At 40.3% G+C, this 19,177-nt stretch overlaps 1 protein-coding gene across 1 annotated transcript; it reads right to left on the reverse strand.

Annotated features, from left to right (window-relative positions):
• Positions 1-3,370: 3,370 nt before the first annotated feature.
• On the reverse strand, positions 3,371-18,023 carry LOC124404471 (frequenin-1). Its single transcript, XM_046878610.1, has 8 exons — positions 17,747-18,023; positions 16,199-16,482; positions 7,259-7,283; positions 7,047-7,095; positions 6,749-6,838; positions 5,657-5,735; positions 5,388-5,476; positions 3,371-4,004 (listed from the first exon to the last, which is right to left on the reverse strand). The coding sequence occupies exons 2-8, from the start codon at positions 16,260-16,262 to the stop codon at positions 3,825-3,827; spliced, it is 576 nt and encodes a 191-aa protein (XP_046734566.1). The 5' UTR covers positions 16,263-16,482; positions 17,747-18,023; the 3' UTR covers positions 3,371-3,824.
• Positions 18,024-19,177: the final 1,154 nt, after the last annotated feature.

Genomic DNA, 19,177 nt, shown 5'->3' on the forward strand with positions numbered 1-19,177 from the left:
CAACGACGTGTTAGTATTGCTCCATGTCCACTGGATCTGACCAACAATTCCTAGTTCAACCCAAAGAAGTCTATGGGATCTACTATTTCGTATCGAACGAACCTTCCAACTAATAATCTACGCGCAACGTTAGTCTAACTAATATTCTACTTTCAGATAAATTTTACGTTCAATTATCTACTTGAATTACAATTTTTTTCCCACTCCTAATGTTAACTAACGTCAAAAAGGTGGTGCAGCCAGAGGTTTGATCACAACGGTTAGTCCGAAACATTTTACACATACCTATTCAAAAGTGAAAACTTACTCACTACGTACTACTAGACTTTTTATTCATTCGCTTTACTTTTACTCTGATTCATTTTATCGTGAAGTATGAAATCACATATCGTAACTTTTAGACATGCAACTATTCAACAATTGTACCAATAGCATAAATGTAGACTTCGCAAATACTTAGTTAAGTTACAGTGCCAACTTTATTCTTGCGTGTGGCATTAGATTGTTTCTTATTGTTAGCTTATCAATTTTAATTCAATTATTGCTACCGAAATTGTTATTATTATTATCATTATTTTTATTATTATTATTGTTGTTGTTATATCATCATGTTAAAAGTTATATTTCAAATGGGTCGAATATTGTAATAACCAGGACTTGATATAGAAAAATCACGCACATCGGGAAAGGTGTGCTGAAGGCTAAAACCCGGTAAAACCGTGATACTCGGTAGGTAAATTTTTAATATTCTCAAAAGTTTTTTTCAAAGCGGCAGAATTCGCCCGTACGCTATGGCAACCTGATAGACCGATGAATTGACTACTCGGGTTCCTTGTGGCAACGATCCTCAAAAATTCATAGCCACGTTACTACTGACAATAAACTAGCGGAATATTATAACTATGGTGCATGTATTGCAATAATTGCCAGAAATCTTTGGCAAATATCGTTTTTCATGAGAGACCGTAGTAGTCGTCGCCCCAGCAGTTATCTGTATTTAATGTCTATGTTCTTTCCATCCCATTACGTATACACAACAAGGAATCCCAAACCTAGGTGGATATACAAATACCAATAAATCGTATTTGAGGGTTTGCTTCGGAGCTTGAAATTCATATACTTTCCATTCGGACACAGGGCAACGAAATGCAAGGTGTCCACGGGCTGCGCACGGATCAGTGATTACTGTTAATTGATAATCAGAGCACCGGCTAGGTGAACATGATCGGATAGCGAATATCGATATACTGTGTAAGTCTTTTCCTGCGGAGTTGAAGTTAAACAGCGCTGCGCCCCCTTCAAACTCCGTTGATTCGAGTAATTCGAGTAACATTTGCAACTCGGCCTTAACTCCCAAAGTCCCGAGGGGAACTTGGGAGGCATGGAAGTGCCACCCTGGTTCAGGGGTGAGGTGAATGTTACCGGCGTCTCCCTTGAATTACTTTCACCATTTGGGAAAGTATTCTTCCAAGCACACTTCCGTCGACTCTGGCAATGCTAGCTCAGGCATGCCTTATTGTAAGGATACTGTAGATCATTCATTGGCGTAAGGTTAGATGGTGGTGTAACGTTCCATCAATACTGAGAAATTTTTATAAGTAAAAAAATTTTTGTTCCGAACACACCTCGAGTAAGGGTCTTCGATTTCATGCCGAGGACACGTATTGATTTTGAAGAGTATTTTGAAGAGTATTAACAAATTAATCACGCGCGCAAAGGTGGTGGAAAATCTTATTCAGAAAAACGACTTTGCTCCGTATCTCCTACTGAATACGTATTAGGCACAGATATAACTTAACGTCGTGGCGAAAAAAAATTCCGTACGATTGCTTGAATACTCATTGGTTTCAACGGAACATTCTTTGTATAATTGGCGTTGCCAGCATTAATTACTTTACTTTCTTCAAATAGCCTCGTAGGCCGTAATTTAGGACCGATGTGCGTACGTGGAAAAAAGGTTACATTATTCTCAAGTATCTTTTATACCCCGTGTATACGAAGCCACGGTTATACTCCAGCGTCCCTTCTCTTCTCCTACTCTGACCTGCCTTTGTTCTCTCCCAGTTTGCTCTTTACTGAAATTCGTACTTCTCATTGTCAATGTACCGGTTAGTTCCTCATTGTTCCTCAACAAAGCAGCGAAGAAGGACACTTGAAGACCGATCTCTTCTGAGAGGAATGAATGCCTAACCTGCTCGCTTCTGAACTTTGATATTTGATTGCCGCAAATCTTTATTCCGAGTGCTTCGAATCGTGCGTATAGGTGAATACATCGGTTATTTGAAATTGATTCAACCGCCGGCTCTCGAAGCGCAACACGCATTGTAATAACTCCAGTTTTTAGAATAGAATTTACGAACCAGCGAAAGGTAAAAGTTTCCGTATTCAGATCGAGGTGCCCGATGAAATATCCTCTCGCTGGCTTCTCGATACTCGGGATCTCTTTCCAATTCATCGTTATTCATGCTCGCAGCCACGCTGGAACGCGTACGCACAATGCACTTCAGCATTAGCGGGCGTGCGGACGTGCGCTCAAAAGTGGAAAAAGCCCAAGGCCCAACAATACTGCACAGCCAACCGTGGCTCCGTGTCAGCTCAAAGGCTCAAAGACGGAAAAACCGGGGCGAGAAACCTCTCGAATTTTGTCTGCACGAGGTTACTGACGATCGAAAAGGGAGTTCCCTGGTACGTGTGTGTGTAATACAAGTCGTGGACACAGCATAATACGACATCGATATCAACCTCTCGCAGGCAAACCGACCGATCGATGAAAAGAAATTTACGCAAACGCATTGAGAAACGATTTTTCAATTAGCTGACGAAAATTGATCACTGCATGCCCACGTATACGACGTATAGTGCAGCGTTTACAATCTTCACGTGTGATTTCCGACATCGTGATAAAGCTAATGACCAATTTCCTCTGTTCGTGTCTCCATACCTCCGGAGGACAATTTTTCCATCGTTTATCCCTACTGAGTTAGACATGCAATCCAAATCCGTGGAAATCGCCTTGCGTTAGTTGCCATCGACGTTTCTACCAGAGCTCACTTCGCTTACAGTCCTATATTATAATAGACACGGTTAAAAGTTTGACCGTCGTCATGACTGTGCCACCGCTTTGGCAACTGCGACTAATTTGTAAAATGGAATTTTCAGTCTGGGTGACCATGAGGCAAGCCTTCCGAGTGGGTGTTGAAAAATTCTCTGCCTCTTCAACGATCTTCGCTGCTCCGCTTAAGGGCCACAGTGGTATCTCGAACGTTGGGCTCGAGGTTGATTTATCTGGTGTCGAAACAATCGGCCTTTCAACGGATTTCGTTTGTTAACGTCAAGCGGGTGAAGCGACTTCCAGCTTCACGGATTCGCAGAGTTAGTTGGACACCCATGACTGTTAATCAATTTGTACACGATGCCGATATCATGAACGTGGATGGAGAGAATAAACAAAAAATGATCGATGAGGACTCGAACAGAAGGATATCTCTTCAATTCACTTATCTGGCATTATAAGAGTTACAAGGTGGCTGGTAACGCTATGGTAATTCCTCGCGATTCTCGTGGGTGCGGGTACCTGTTCAGTTTTGTTCTTACTCTTCTTCTTGCCTTTTCTTTTGTCTCTAACTTGTAACTTCGTTGGCTTCCAGATTCTGGCTTTACGCGAGGGTCTGAATGACGATAGCCAAATATTTTCAAAGATACGCTAATCCTCTCGTTGAATATTTCTATTTGACTCGGTCCACCGATCGAGAATACCTGAGAATACTGAAGTGGACAGGTTCGGAAGATTCGAAGCCAGGCTTATAAATCTTGATCACCTTCCTCTAAGGACCTAGGGATTCGCCGCCCAATGACAAGGCCTGGACGATTCTTGGATCCGCTTTGCTACCTTCTCGGAATTCTTCGAGTGTCAGTTTGTCGTCGTGATTTTTATCCATCTGATCGAAAATCTTGTCGACTCTTTTCTGGGGTGTATTTTCATCCTCGGCCTGAGGTTGTTGCCCCTGAAAGAAACAAAATTCGAACTTTACCCATCGGCGAGACTCAGACGCAAAAGAAGTTGACGCACTTTAATGGATTTGCGTACGACAACGGCACAGGGATATTATTGTGGGACATGGATTCAGTTCCGCCCTTAAACACTCTTCATTATTCCGATAATTTACTTTACATTTAATGCAGTAACTGTCAGCTCAATATTCTAGCCCTCGATTTTCCCTCTGCAAGCTGGTAAATTTCTACAAATGTACACTTCGCCGTAACTATAGCAATCGATGTATTGTGTTACCAAGTTACGTCCCTATGTCCGGTAAAGAGTGATTCATACATACGTGTGTAGTTAAACTTTCAAGCCACAGACTATACAGAGAGTGCAATACGTTGGCTTTTCAATAATTTAATACTTGCACGCTCTACCTTATGCATCACAGGTGTGCGGTCGGAGTTGTTTGATCTTATTGTTAGTCAATACTTCGAGTTCATTGAACTCTGTTAACCCGTGCATGCATATCATTTATGCACATCATACATTTTGTTGTGCCTGTAACGAGTTGTCCTCGAGTAGCCCATCAGCTAGCAATGCATTCTTCGTGAAAATCTACGACTGAAACTTTTTTATTTGTCATAGGAAATTTGTCGTTTCCGGAATTGAAGCCGTTTGAAATTGACCGATCTTTTGTAGCACCTGATGGCTGGAAAGAGGGTTGGTGGGTCGGTATTTGTACACTTATAATTAAACCAAGTAACTCAAAACTTGCCTCCTTATACCGTATCGCCTCGCAATTCAATTAAATTACGATGTTTGTTAAATTCAAAGTTATTCTTAAATCACTCTGAGAACCCAACGGTGATACAGAGAAACCTAATCTTGGCTACACGTTCGTAACAAACACTCATGGGTATAGCCATCAATCATCGTTAGGTACGATGCGTCTGGAAATCTGTCGGAATCTTTTTGAAAGTCGGCGAGTGATTGTATACTCTACTTTAGAGAATGCCTAATTTTATCATTTCCAGATGGATATTGAAAATCAATAGTGCCTGTGTTCCAAGTAGTGTATTCCTCACGGTTCGCTGCATAACCGGATCTACTTTTGTCCAGGACACGGTATATAAATATAGATGCCTGTAACATATTCATCGCGCTTCGCTTACGAACTTTTCTACTTTACTCGCAATCACGATTACCACGTACGATTTCAACTAAATGTTAACGATTTCCATTGCCAACCCGTCGAATGGCGGTATGATGTTTTGGCATACTATGCAACGCGGTCTAAGTATAACATATTCGTAGATAATATATTTCTATCTCAAGTAAAGTTCAATTACTTGCTTAGTGACGCATCGATCGAATGGCGTGTTGGACTAATTGTGAGTCGACTTACCACCATCTGATATATCGCATCGACAATGTTGTACATTTCATCCCTCGTGATGAACCCGTCGTTGTCGACATCGTACAGACGGAATGCCCCTAGAATTTTTAATGTTTTTCCTTACGTTAGTTTAAACATAAAAATAGTGCACGAAGGCAAGTGGAATAATTTTATAGAAGAATTATACAGGCGAACGTTACGTAGACGATAGGAAATGACCGGGGATGAAATATGTAGTAGATACCTATGACTTTACAGGTGTAAAGTTTTCAACTCACAGTGTAATTTTTCATCAAGATTTCCTCTAGACGTCACCGAGAGCGCTCTTATAAACTCTTCGAACTCGATGGTGCCATCCTGTAACAGGAAAACGTTGGAGATGAAGTTTCTAACTACTTATCAAACGATTCAAATTTAAGTCACGCCGGTATGGATTCTAATAGCAATGCTACGAAGGGAAGCCACGCTCGTCTGACTACTGACGTGCCTGCCTCACTTCGCGGATCGCCGCGGCGCCACACTTGGCTGAGTTACTACTTAAAATTAATGTTAGAATAGCCAGTAGTGAGTGGAGCGTTGCCGTCAGACGCATTGCGAGTCTCATTACGTCTAAGGGGTGGAGATAAAGACATAGAAAGTTCAAAAAATTTCAGAGCTATAATATCGAACTTTTAAAGAAGGGAAAATTTAATTTAACGAGTTTCAAAATGTTGACAGTAGAAGTACGGAGAAGTAAAAGAATATAAAGCTCCGATTCTAAAAGGCCTGACTGTAGAATCGTCAGAATTCCTCTTGATAATATATGTAGAATCGTTTACAGATGCTCAATTTTGACGTTCAATGTTTTGATCTTTCTACATTTTGTCAATATGTGTATTGGCTTTCTATACTTACAATTTTCTGTACATACTTGGATTTTCCACGTGTTGTAATTTTATTAATCAGATTTTCGCATCTATGGAAATTTGATATTCCGGTGCTTCTATCAATCGACATTTCTATAAGTTCTTTACCCCTAGCCCGTCTTGAATCGGATGTAACATCTTTTTTATCACCATTTCACCCGTCAAAACGAATTCCGTCCGTTTCAATATCCGGAATTATGACGTACGCGTGTAAATGATGCTGACGTGACTCAATGGAGATGAAATTAGCACAAGCAGGAAATTTCTATTTGCGTGTAACTCGCCGTTTTTTAATAGTGAAATTCTGTCAGGTAGTCAAGCCTCTATCAGAAGTTATCAAATTAGGTGCGATTTCCACTTTGCCACTGACAAGCCAAATTTTATTGGAAATATTGGTGATATCATATAATCACGATCTTTACACGGGATGGCGTGAATGATTTCAGCTCATTCGGATATACTTACACTGTTTTCATCGAAGACCCTGAAGACGAGGGAAGCAAATTTGGACGGATCACCTTGCGGAAAAAATTGTTTGTAGATTTTGATGAAACCCTGGAATGTCGAATAAAAATATGTTAAGCGATGCGTGGATTTAGTTTGGATTGAACCGTTCAATGTGTAGGTACTTTGATGCTTTTCTACCACATCGTTGTTTTTTTTTTGTATTAAGTAAAGTAATATGACTGAATGACTGTGGCTTTGAGCTTGAACGGTATTTAAATAATCTGTATAATACTTGAAACTTGGAATCTTTATTCACCTGCTCTGTGAGGAGACCATTTGGGCAATCTTTGAGGAATCCTTTATGCCTGAAAGGTAAACGGGAGAAAGAGGAGGTTAATGTTATAAGAGTTATAATTTTATACGAGTTTGATATCACTCCCTGCAGACGACTGGAATCGCAAAAATCTCTACATCTCATTGGAACTGGTGCGAAATGGACTGGTGTTATAATTCATTTTGTGTACTTACCACTGCCTGATCTCCTTTTCCGTAACTAAAACAGACAAAAATAAAAAACAATAAAATAACAGTTTAATACCCAAGGAATGTAATTTCTGTACGAAGAGGTAAACTGATTGGGAGAATAATGAAAATTTATCGTTCAATTCGCACTGACTCTAATACGATTTTGTTTTCTGCAGATACGTTATTTGACCTGTAGTTGATACAAATAATCGAAATTTTAAGAAAAACGATGTTTTATTTCTTAGATATTCGGTTAGTAAAAACTTTAACAAACGTTTTGGCATAACCACAACTGAAATTTTCTGAAAACTTCTCAAAATTGAACTCAAGAGCGTCATAAGTTTTAAGCCATGCACCACTTTTTGAGGTCGAAAAAAAAAATCTCAGTCATTAACAAACTAAGCTTACAGAGTGGAAAAACGTCGATGTTGTCTGATTGCCGCCACAGCTGCGGAGGATGATTTTGAAAAGTTATTTCACAGCCCGGGCAATTTTTGAAGTCCGTAAGTCGGTAAGTTTTAATTTTCTAACCGTATACCTACATACAATACTGTCAGCAAAGTGTAACTTCGTTCTTCTGGAAACAGCATTTTTTAGTAATTTTGCCACAATAACTCAAGTACGGCTGAAAATGTCGACCGTCTTAAATGTTTACCCTAAAATATAGGTAACGAAATTCTCCACAAGCTGAGCTAACGTCTGTGTACAAAAATGAATTATTCAAGACCGCTTAACAACGAATAAATTTAAATTTTAGAGTTTTCTTTTTTATATTCCTGGCAGGTACTCATTCTAATTTCAACTAATCTTTCACACATGTCTGGATTAATATGTTAGAGGGGAACTCGCGATCTAATGGATCATTGTCGAAGAAAATTTCACGATCGCTTTTAATCCTCAATATCGCTTTTGATTAATAACGTTTTTTCAACTTCAAGCAATGATCCCGTCAGACGGAAGTTTATCTTAAAATATTCCAAAATAAAAATTGTACGTCCATGTTCATTCGTTTGTCCACAAAAGTTATTCTAAGTTTGTTGCGTTCTCGGCTGATAAGAATTTCCTGATCTCTTAAAAATTTATCAAATTCTTGGAAACTCAATACAAAGCAACAAACTTGAACCTTGATTCTCTTCTCGCAGTTCAATATACCTGTCCATAAAAGCTAGCACGAGTTGTACATCAATTTGAGAGATCTTGTTCGGTTATGGTATGAAAATATGCTTACCGACAACGCAGGGAGCAACGATAATTGTAAGTTAGGTACATTATCTCGATCCATTGCACAACTTATTTCCAAAATTTGTAACTTCTGCAGGAAGTTTTATGTAAAGAAATTACTTATCTGCACGACCTCTCAACTTGAATAATTAACTATCAACGGTGAGCTTGTGGTCGCCCAAAGACAAAGACGTAATTACTCGCGCGAATTATCGGCTGCATAATTGAACCTGATGCCGCCCTAATTGCTACAACGGCGGCAAATATAATTATACCATCTATTGCGGTGCGGCATAAGAAACAGTTTGTTCTTGAAAAAATACACCGACATCCTTTGCCATTAATTCATCCAGCGTGTTCACCTCGCACTTGAAAATCTTTACTCTCTCTTTGCTGAATATTTATGTCTCGCTATCTCGCATCGCCTGTACTGATATACTCGTCGTTTATATTCTTCTTTTTTTTTTCCTTTTTTACATCATACTCTGCCGCAAACACAAGTAGAATCAAATATGTTTACCAAGATCCAGCAAAACCTTCCACGAGATGGACAATCGTTTTTTCCCCAGCTACATTCCACGATGCCTGTATGTATAATGTCATATACCCTCCTCGTGTATTATATTCGTAAGTATGGTAATTCCATCGGAGAATCGCGTACTTCAGCTTATGTATATACATATATATATATATATATATACTATACATATATGTATGTAGGTACCGATGCCCTTCAGGAACGACGTCGGATGAAAACGAGATGGAAACTCGATTTACTCGATGTCGACGAAGAATTGTGCGAAAGTGTCGAACGCAATTATCTCTCATTGTCTGTAGCTCGATTCGACCTCATCGTAACGCAGCCCGGATCTATAACTTGAGGCTGCGTATAATAATAACGCGCAATACGGACCCCGGGGTCACGCCATGGCACAACAGCACGGCTGAATTACGGGGGCCAGTCTAGGTGATATTGAGGCGGGTGAACGTGGTGACAATTTATCTTATTTCTGGGGCAAAGCGATCTTCCTTTCGGGATTCGGAGGAAACGAGTAGGTGGAATCGCGCGAAGGGAATCACGCGATGCCCGTCCCTGCACAGTTTATTATATCCTTCGCACTAAAATCTTATTGCGAGCCGTTCTACGTAGGTCTATATCTACATACCGGATCATGCAACGTATATGGTACACCTGCTTCTCATGATATCGCACCGTCGTCGCGTTGGGCGCCGTCCGTGACCCGGTGACATTCTATCCACCGCGACCAATTGTCACCACGCCTCTCGAATTTAGTGATTATCTAGGTTTAAGGGGTTTCAAAATTTTCAAATTTTTTTTTTTTAAATTGATTGTTTTTTTTTCATTTCATTTTCGTAACGTACATACTATATTCAAGTACGTACACAGAAAATTTCATGCAGATCCGACAAATATTCTCCAAGCTACGCGGGTATTTCCAAAAAAGCTCGCGAAGCGTTTGAAAGTGCTTTTGAAACTTTGAACGCGTTTTTCTCATAACTATATTTTCAAATTCAGTGAGCAAGATTTCCGCGGAAACGGTTGAAACGATCCGTCTGAAATTTTTACACAAGCTTTATGAAGATATTTTTCAGTCCTCGAACAAAGGTTTTTTCTTGCCAATAAATATTTTCCATTTTTTAAACAAATTAAAAGGGGCAATTTTTATGGAAAGTCGACGTTTTTTTGTTGAGAAGCCGTCGTTTTGTTAAAAATCAATATTTTCCTTGTTGCTTTGATTTAAAATCAGATAATACCTGATAGTAACTAAATCTTTTTTATTTTTTCAGTTCCGATGATCCAGTCCACACATATATTGCTCACCGCAAGACGTCCTTTTTAGAGGTGCTCCCGGAGATTGGCTCTAACAATCAGCTTCAAAAATCATTACTTTTACAAATATAAAATATCAGAACGAAGTTCAATGTTACCCCAACGTGTATATAAATTTTTATATTAATATATGTAAATGTCTCTTCATGAAAAATCCTTGAAAAATCGCTTTTCTCGGCCTCCGATCCTGTAGAAATAACCCCGTAAGTCTCGAGGAAAGCTGTTGCAATCGCCAACTTTGGACATCCCTTACTAGTACAGTTGCCTAACGCAAAGCGGCGGGGTGCGTAGATCAATCTTTTCTGATGGGTGATGAACCACCCTTGCAAACAAGTACATAGTCGTTTCTACCGGAGTGAAAGAGCCTGCAAACGCACAACGTTTAGACGTGTAACTCGTCGAAGGCTCGAGTATCGAAGCGTGGCAAAAGCTGCTCGTTTTCCAAGCAGTTTTACCATCTGATTTGACTGAAATAAGTCGCAAATTTGCATATACACATAACCTTTTTACGGCCTTGGCAAGTGGAACTATAAGTAGAGCAGGCCGAGGACATGCGATCACCGGCCCACGACAACGTACAGGGTTATACACATATATATACATATCTCTACTGACAGCAAATTCCGATAGAAAATGAAAGTGTCTCGAGCCAGAGAATGGAACTCTTCACCTCTGATATCAGCTCGCTATGGTACAAAACAGGGCGCATTTACAAATACTATACACGCGAATTCTACGCCCGATAACCATTCGCACTGTAGGACCGAAATTGTTCCGTTTTCTCTCTAGCTCTCGACTCGTTTGAAATAGAAATTGATCAAAGATGAGAAAATCTGTACCGCCTAGTTGGGTAGGTTCTTGTTAGGTGGGTGGACTAGATTTTATTCATCGCCCCAACCTTCCTTATCATTGTCTCGTTTAGCCGAGAGAGGAAAAAACCGGATAAATGACACACTTTCTTCTCCTGTTCACTGTAAAGTGGAAATTATTTCCCCTACCCTGTGAAATGTACCTACCATAACTTTCACGATCTTTATCATTTGTAATCAGCTTTACGTAACTTCGTTCTCGGAAATCTTTTTTTTTTCATGTAAATCCTTCACGGGCGGCATAAAGATCTGTTCGTTAGGAAACTGTATATCTGTAGAAAAGCGTACCAAAGAGAAGGAAATGAAATGAAACTTCAATTGTCGTGGAAAAGCTGCCAGCTACCAGAAGCTGCTTGCGTTAGTTTTTCGGATGTCCTCGATCTTCTTATTAGCAACATCCCAATCTAGCCAATCTAGGATGGTGTAAATCTATAATGTATATTATGCTTGGTGATGAAATATGCGAGGCACACGTCTGGGCTACACGATTTGTATCTTTATATGAACTGAACGTTGAAAAAAAAGGTTTGCACAAGTTGTTGAACGAGTTATATTTCTATCCGTCACTGTCGTGTCTACTTCCATTTGTTTGCACTGCAACTACTACCGAAAATGTAGGTAATTACGCCTCAAAGGAAAATATAAGTATGTTGGAGGAACTGGTGTGTAAAAGGAAGATTGCGCTGATGGGGAGTCTTATTACACTTGTTTATTCATCTCTTGACGTCCGAGGAGAATTTCGTACCTCTGCTAACCGGGTTACTAAAATAAAATTAATTTCAGTCTCACTGGTGGTTCAAAAACGTGAATATCTCAGAACGCTCTAGGGGCGGAAAAGAAGTCAGATGATCTGTAGTGAAATGATCGTTTTTATCGATGGCCAAGTGGATCGAGATACCGAAAAAAACTGATTTCCGTTTCGATTCAACACGTCCATGACCCTCCGACTTGGAACGGAAAAATTCGACGCGCGCCTGTTCATCGATAAGTATCATCCGTACAGCTAGATTTCATATTTTTCCAATCTGCGCACGTTCTCTCCTCTTGTCAACAGTAATAATTACATCCAATTGCCATGTACCACAAGCCTCTTTGCCTTTTAAAATTATTTGTCGAGGTGAAATACGTCAGCGAAATATTAACGTTCTTGAGTACCTACGTTTGAAATTGAAAACGCTCATCGTCGTGTCGACTGCTGGGTTTTATTTCGGGCAATTTCCGAATTAATTTATGTTTCCTCAAAGCTACGCTCTATATATAGGCATATTTGAATAACGTGAAAGTTGTATCTGTTACACTGAAATATACGGTTACCTAAGTTCATCTAACTAAACTAAACTAAACTGCAGACAGGCGGCGATTAACGTTGCACCCTCAAGTTTACAAGCTTACTATAGTTACGATTGCTTACGAGCCAAGTTCAACTCACGTCAATCGGCCGAGCCAAATCCTCCTCCAGAATTCAACATCCTTCTAAGCTGGCTGCAATTGGAGCGCTCTCAGAGCGATTTCTTTAGTTTTCAGTGAACAAGAAAAACGAAATCCTAGGGAAATACGCACTTTGCGCTTGTATTCGTATCAGTTAAAATCGTTTTGACGTAAATCGGGAACTGTAAAATAGCTGCCACAGCTACGGAGGGTGATGGTTCTACCGAACAACTAGACACACCGAAGGTGGGATCGGTCGCCTCTACACATCGGGACCCTTCTCCGAAAATCCTTAAAAGACGTATTATAGGACAGAAAATTGGTATCGCTTAGGGCTGGCAGCATTGAGAGGGATCGGAGCGTATCGATTATATCGATCTTAGATTGGATTCCTTGTGAAGTGTGGGCATTACGGGATGACACCTAAGATGATGTAGCCAGAGAAATGAACCGAGACGATTGTAAGGTCAGCGGAGTTGAGATTCGCGCGAGAAGAGCTTAAGGCTCGAGCTGTAAGGCTCTGCAGCCAGAGGTTCAAGTATCGAAGTAATAACAGCTCTAGCCGAGGAGGACCTGAAAGTTTTTGGACGCCCGACTTCGCGGCGCCTGACGCCGCGCCCCTACAGCCTCTGCCAAGCCCCAAAAATCCTCTCGGCCGTCGGTATACGGTCGAAAACCGCAGAGTCCTAGTCCCACTTCCCTTCACCTCCCTTCACCTCCCTTCACCTCCCTTTACCTCCCTTTACCTCCCTCTACTCTCTGGGCTATAAGCTCTGCTCACGACAAACTTTACGATTACACCCGTATTTTATATTACCCCGGTGCTTAGTTTTACCCTACGGCTACTCCACTCTCGCCTTCTTCCTAATGTCGTCGATAGCACAAGGGGAACAAAGAAATTACAATAAATGCCGTTTACCGGCAGCAATCGCCTTGCCAAAATATTCAGCAAATACCGACGTATACACTTTCTGCATAGCATACTTTATCACTTTGTTGTGCCGCGGTTTTATGATCTGCGCATGTCGGCCTATGATATTCCGTACTTGAGGACATCTTTTGCAACTGAAAATCACGATGTATGTATAGTGTATACTTATTTCGTACTATTATAGGTATGTCAAGTAAATTGTGTAGTAATAAGAACATTAATTTTGCTCTATTGAACGTCACGCATGAACATTAATTTCTACTTTCTTTATTTTTCCGGAATAGAAAAATGTAAAAAATTGAATTTTCTCTGCATCTGATCTGAATTGTAAGCGTTCAACTACTTAACTTTTTCAAGAGGATGAGATCTGGGAGAAATTCGCATATAACATGTCCGTATTCACCTCGGCTCGACATTTGTCGGCGATATTTGCGAATCAATGATTGATGACGTGCTTCCGATACTGCGTAAGCATATTCCCATGACGAGTATTCGTGCGTGACTACGTGTAGCCGGGTCATCGGAACGGAAAGAAGTCGATTACACGCGATAAATCGTTATGTCTCGGTAATTTGGATTGTGATACGCGTACTTGCGAATAAACTTTCGACAGAACTTGTGATATTCTACTCACGGTTTGGTTATGAATGGTTTGGTTTACGGTAATATTGTTATATCATTATATTTCGCAAAAAAGTTCATTGAGCCAAAGCATGTGACTCCTCTTTAAGCGTAGGTGTTCGCGTGCACGTTCGCTAAGCAAATAAGACTTGAGATTGGTACCAAAATGAGTGAGAAGATCGTCACAAAATCTGCGTAGGGTGGATTAACTTATTTTGCGATGCACTTCTGGATTCACGAATACAGCCGAAGTTAGAAGAAAAAAAATAGTAGGATCTCCGTGAAATTGTTCAAACAGCGATAACACATTCCAGAATTGGTCGAATACTGTGTTTAAACTTGTAGACCAATTGTCGACTTGAGAACGTCACGTTACATTGGTCTCAGGCTGATTAAACTTTCTCTATAGCTGTCTGCCGGAATGAAAAGTTTGCGCATTTATCATCTCGACTTTACAGTATGTTTCATTAAACTTGCAAACGACAATATCTGCTGTGGCAAACTGAAATGTCGTGTATTACGCCAAGGAAGTAACACATCACGACGAATGCTCTTACTTCTCACACGATTCTAAATTCTGCGTTGACTTTTTTATATCTAATTTCCATTTATACTTGTTCACACACAAACTAGTTTTAACTTCACAGAGTTTCATAGATATATCTATTTCATTTTTTGTCAGTATTGAGCAGGTCCTTACGAACCTCAGAACACCTTCCGGCGAAACTTGCAAGCATTCAGGTATAATGTCGATTGCTTAATTAAGCGAAAACTGATACCTGCTATCTCTTCGGCGTTGATCGACCACGATGATTTTTTCCCCTATAACGCTATAGTGTACTACTACAGAAGCACTCGGCGATTTTCGCGGTGATTCAGCAACAGAATTACTACCAAGACGCTACTTTTTGCTTCTTCAGCGATGGTACGTTCCTTTGCGGGCTGTTTGCGTGAGTAAGGCTAAGGAACGCCACGTATGCTGAAAGTTTGGTAGAAGTCTTTTTTTTCTGCAGATAACTATGTGGGATTGATGAGGAAAAAAAGATCGAGAAAACTAATAAACTGAGAAAAGAAGAGAGAGATGGGGAAAAACGAAAAGCGATAAAACATGGCCGGGATCTTCACTCTTAGGATCACTCCTAGCTACCTTCGCAGGCTACAATAGGTTAGCGAGTACAGTTAGCTTTTTGGAAAAAACCGTTAGATTGTGATTTTTTTTTTTTAAGATTGGAACAAGGCCCAACGTCGCAATCAAGCCCCGTCTCTGTAAAATGTAAACCGTCCCTTGGCCCACAATGTATTACCTCTGAAGTTTTCTTTCTCTAATTATTTTATGGACGAACAATTGAGACGACACGCCTACCAATACATCACCAGAACTGATACTTTAATAGTATATTTCCGGATATCGCGGAATGGCAATCACCTACTGGCGAGAAACACGGCGCCATACAGTAGTCACTGGTCGATTGTCAATACGGTACTTACATCGACGGTTCGATATATTTATGAGGAAGGAATCGTTCTAGCGGCACCCCTAGGCCGACATTCAAGAATTTAGACAAAGCGAGGCCATGTGTAGCACAGTTTCCACGAATGCACTCGATTGTTTTCCTATAGAAGAACCTCACCACCTAAGCCCACCTGCTCGCTATTGAAACATCATCTCAACTCAACCTCTATACCACGTACTCGTCGAAATCAACTTACCGACCACTCTCTCATTACGTTGTTATTCCTTGGTTGCAAACAGCCATAAATCCATTGAAGTGACAACGGTTCCGTGGAACTTGTGTCGCAGATAGATTTCTCGGGTAAGCACGTCGGTCAGTGACGGTAATTGCATGGTGTTGAAGATGTGTATAGTATCGTAGGTGGATATATCGAAAGAAAAAAAGGAAAATAAGGAACAATAGCACGACTATATTCAGTTGCGATTTTCCCTTGAGTGAAATGTGTATTCTCGTTGCATCAAGACCAGGTCAAAATTAGTTTACAAGAATTTAGTTACATTGACTCACAATATGTGTCCGTTGTCAGCCGATCGATGGTGTCCTGTTTCAGCTTACTATTCTTCTTCCCCATTTTTCTCTCCTTGTTTCTTCGTTGTTTACGGTTTCAATCCAATTCTTCTCTCCTCGGTTTCAGCTTCGTACCTTTTCCTAGTAATTTATCAAAGTGGGTTCTTCCACAAGTCCAATTCTGTTCGGTTACATGAATGTATTCACTGACCACAGTTGGAGGGAAAATATTTCAAGTTTGACCTCAGAATTTTATTCCTATATTGTAGTTTGTAATGTAGATTCTGTAAATAACTTATCCATTTATTCTCCTTTGCTTAGACCTTTTGAGTCGCAGCATTTTGCCCTTTGTCACTTTTACGTATCTATTGTATGCAATGATTGATCTATTATCCAGGGGAGATGCATCAGAGTTTAAAAAAAATCTCATTTGCCGTAAATTTATACCGCTCAGGGAAGGGAGGTACTATATATTTCTTTCGCTTTGGCTAACTTGACCAGGCTGCAAGAGGCGTTAGATTAAAAGTTCCGTAAAGTAAATTTAACGGAGATCTAATTGAGTGTTTCGAGGTGACGACGTATGCCGGAAGCAATTCCGGACGAAATGAAGGGAAATAAAATTGTACACTATTAAAATGCAAGTAAGTTGTTGAAGCTACACGGTAAAAAAATTGGAAAAAAATTCAATAAAATTTGTAATTGTACCTACTTGTACTTCGATGAAGTGAGTTGACGCAAGCAGATTCAAGATATTGTGACGTGGCACTTTAAAAATTGGCAAGAGATAAATAGACAAATGATTATTAATCACAGTGGTTGATAATTTCGTATTGTAAGCTACTCAACGTACTGGTAAACGGTCGTACAAAGAATTTTAGCGTGCGCACCGGCAGGCGTTTCATTAATCACATTGGTTGCCCGTCAAAAAAGTGCCCTGACGGATGGATGAACTGATAGACAGACAGCTAGATAACGAGACATACAGATGCATAGATAGATAGATGGACGGATGGATGGATGGATATTACACTCTTCTGCCAGTCGATAAAATGAAAAGGTTTGATGCGTTAGCCTAACGTAAGGTATGGTTTATCGTCTCCGACAGGCTATTTACTGTTTTAAATCTGGATCTAATCGTAAGCTATCTGACGTTCTTGTCTGAAACGCTGCCCACCCCGCAAACACAAACGTTAGTGCCCCTCTAAGATGTCATAACGAGGTTTAACAACGGAGCAGTGTTTCTTCTTTTTTCTGAATACATGATATTGCACAAAATCTACTTGACTGACAATGAGTTGCGTCTCTCAGAAGTGGAGTTTAGTCTGATAAATTTGCAATCAAGTTAAGGGTCAGAAATGTGAATTCGGAGATATTAAAGTGATTCTCTTCTTGACCATGAGACTGTTGTAAAAGAATTGATTAGAGCTTTGGTTTAACAAACATTTCCATCAACAGAGTATGTTCGCTGAAACTAAATTATCTTCTTACTATAACTTAGTTCATCTTAGATCATCTCAGATTGTTTTCACAAAATGTAATTATACTAACTACCGCGCGAAGACGTTTCCTCAAACGGATTTCGCAGTGTACTTATGACGATGTGATTGATGTATGAAACTTTACAGGTACTTGCTCGAAATAAGACAAGCAAATGGAACCGGATGAGTGACTGAAATTCGTAAGGAACGAATCACACTTCTATCACACAATTATTTAGCTAATTTTCATTAAAAATTAATACAAATCGGTTCTGAGAGCAGGCAGGCACTTTGCCGTTCGCCGTTACGACACAAACTGTACGTTAACGCGAACCATTAACGTCAACGCGTCGCCGCGCTCGACGTCTGACTGCTTCGTGGCTAACATTGTTGGAGCGTTGAAGCGGCGTTCAACCCCTTTCTCAACCCCGCACATAACGGCACGCATGCGCGACTATAGTCAGTGGCTAACCGTGGTATACGGTATAGAGATTTAGGTAAATATGTACGCATTATACGTACGTGTACATTTTACATATCACAGAGTCCCGGATCTCCTTGGAAGAGACCGATGACTACCATCGGCCGGACCTGCTTCGACCCTAATCAATGGCTGGATGGGATGCTCTGTTTTAACGGTTTTTCCATTATCGGTGAGGTTCAATATTTCAGCGTTTCGCTATGTGTAAATGTTGTTGCTGCAAGCGCGGAATACAGTACAATATTCTATTTTTTCTCATTACTATATACATATGTACTTACGACGATCATACAAGTACTAGAAACTTTTTTTGCCATTTATGGTTGGCTGTCGTCGCTCGTATTCCATTTCTACGATGCGTTGTAGGAGTTGAGGTCGCATCGGCATGTCTAGCTTCGAAATTGAAATGCACAACTTCTAATTCGGACTCATCGAAGAACGTATTTTGCAATTAAAGGTCCGCTTATCTGCAGAGGAAGGTCCAAGTATTCATTCTCGCTAAACGCAAATACTTGTGAAGTGAACTACGACTATCTTTCCCCCCTTGTCTACTTACATTATATTATATTAAGTTTGATTCGTCCAATATTTTACTTCTTCAGCTGCAACATCGCTGAAGTCATCTTGATTCAGCAATATTCCTGAAGAACTAGGATAGGAGTCACCTGGTAAGAATAACGCGTTCAAAAATTCCACCACGAGTACATGTACCTAGGCTGGGTGTGCGTATTTTGTGTCTTAATCTCGATTTAATTTTACTAGTTTCAACATATAGTTGGAACACAGACGTCAAGCTTAAGGTTCGGATTTCCTTCGTTCGCATAAATATTGCGAGGTCGTTGTTTCGCGTGTGTCTTCGTCTCGCCATGCTCCACTCGATCTGTCCTTCTCTCGCTTATGCGACTGATATGACCGTTCTTCCAAGTGACCGGCTCCTCCATCCACCCATCGAGGGTGAATTGCCGATAATTGACTCGGTATCAGAACTATTGGCCAGCACGAATCAACCGATAGTAGGAA

This window comes from Diprion similis, chromosome 3 (assembly GCF_021155765.1).
Source record: "Diprion similis isolate iyDipSimi1 chromosome 3, iyDipSimi1.1, whole genome shotgun sequence".
Taxonomy (NCBI): Eukaryota; Metazoa; Arthropoda; class Insecta; order Hymenoptera; family Diprionidae; genus Diprion; species Diprion similis.

Excerpts from the sequence above, each read along its gene's own strand:
- LOC124404471 (XM_046878610.1), bottom strand. The coding sequence starts at position 16,262 with ATGGGGAAGAAGAATAGTAAGCTGAAACAGGACACCATCGATCGGCTG. Across the intron at positions 7,284-16,198 it reads GCTGACAACGGACACATATT|TTACGGAAAAGGAGATCAGG; the intron begins GTGAGTCAATGT and ends TGTCTGTTTTAG. Across the intron at positions 5,477-5,656 it reads TCTTGATGAAAAATTACACT|GGGCATTCCGTCTGTACGAT; the intron begins GTGAGTTGAAAA and ends TAAAAATTCTAG.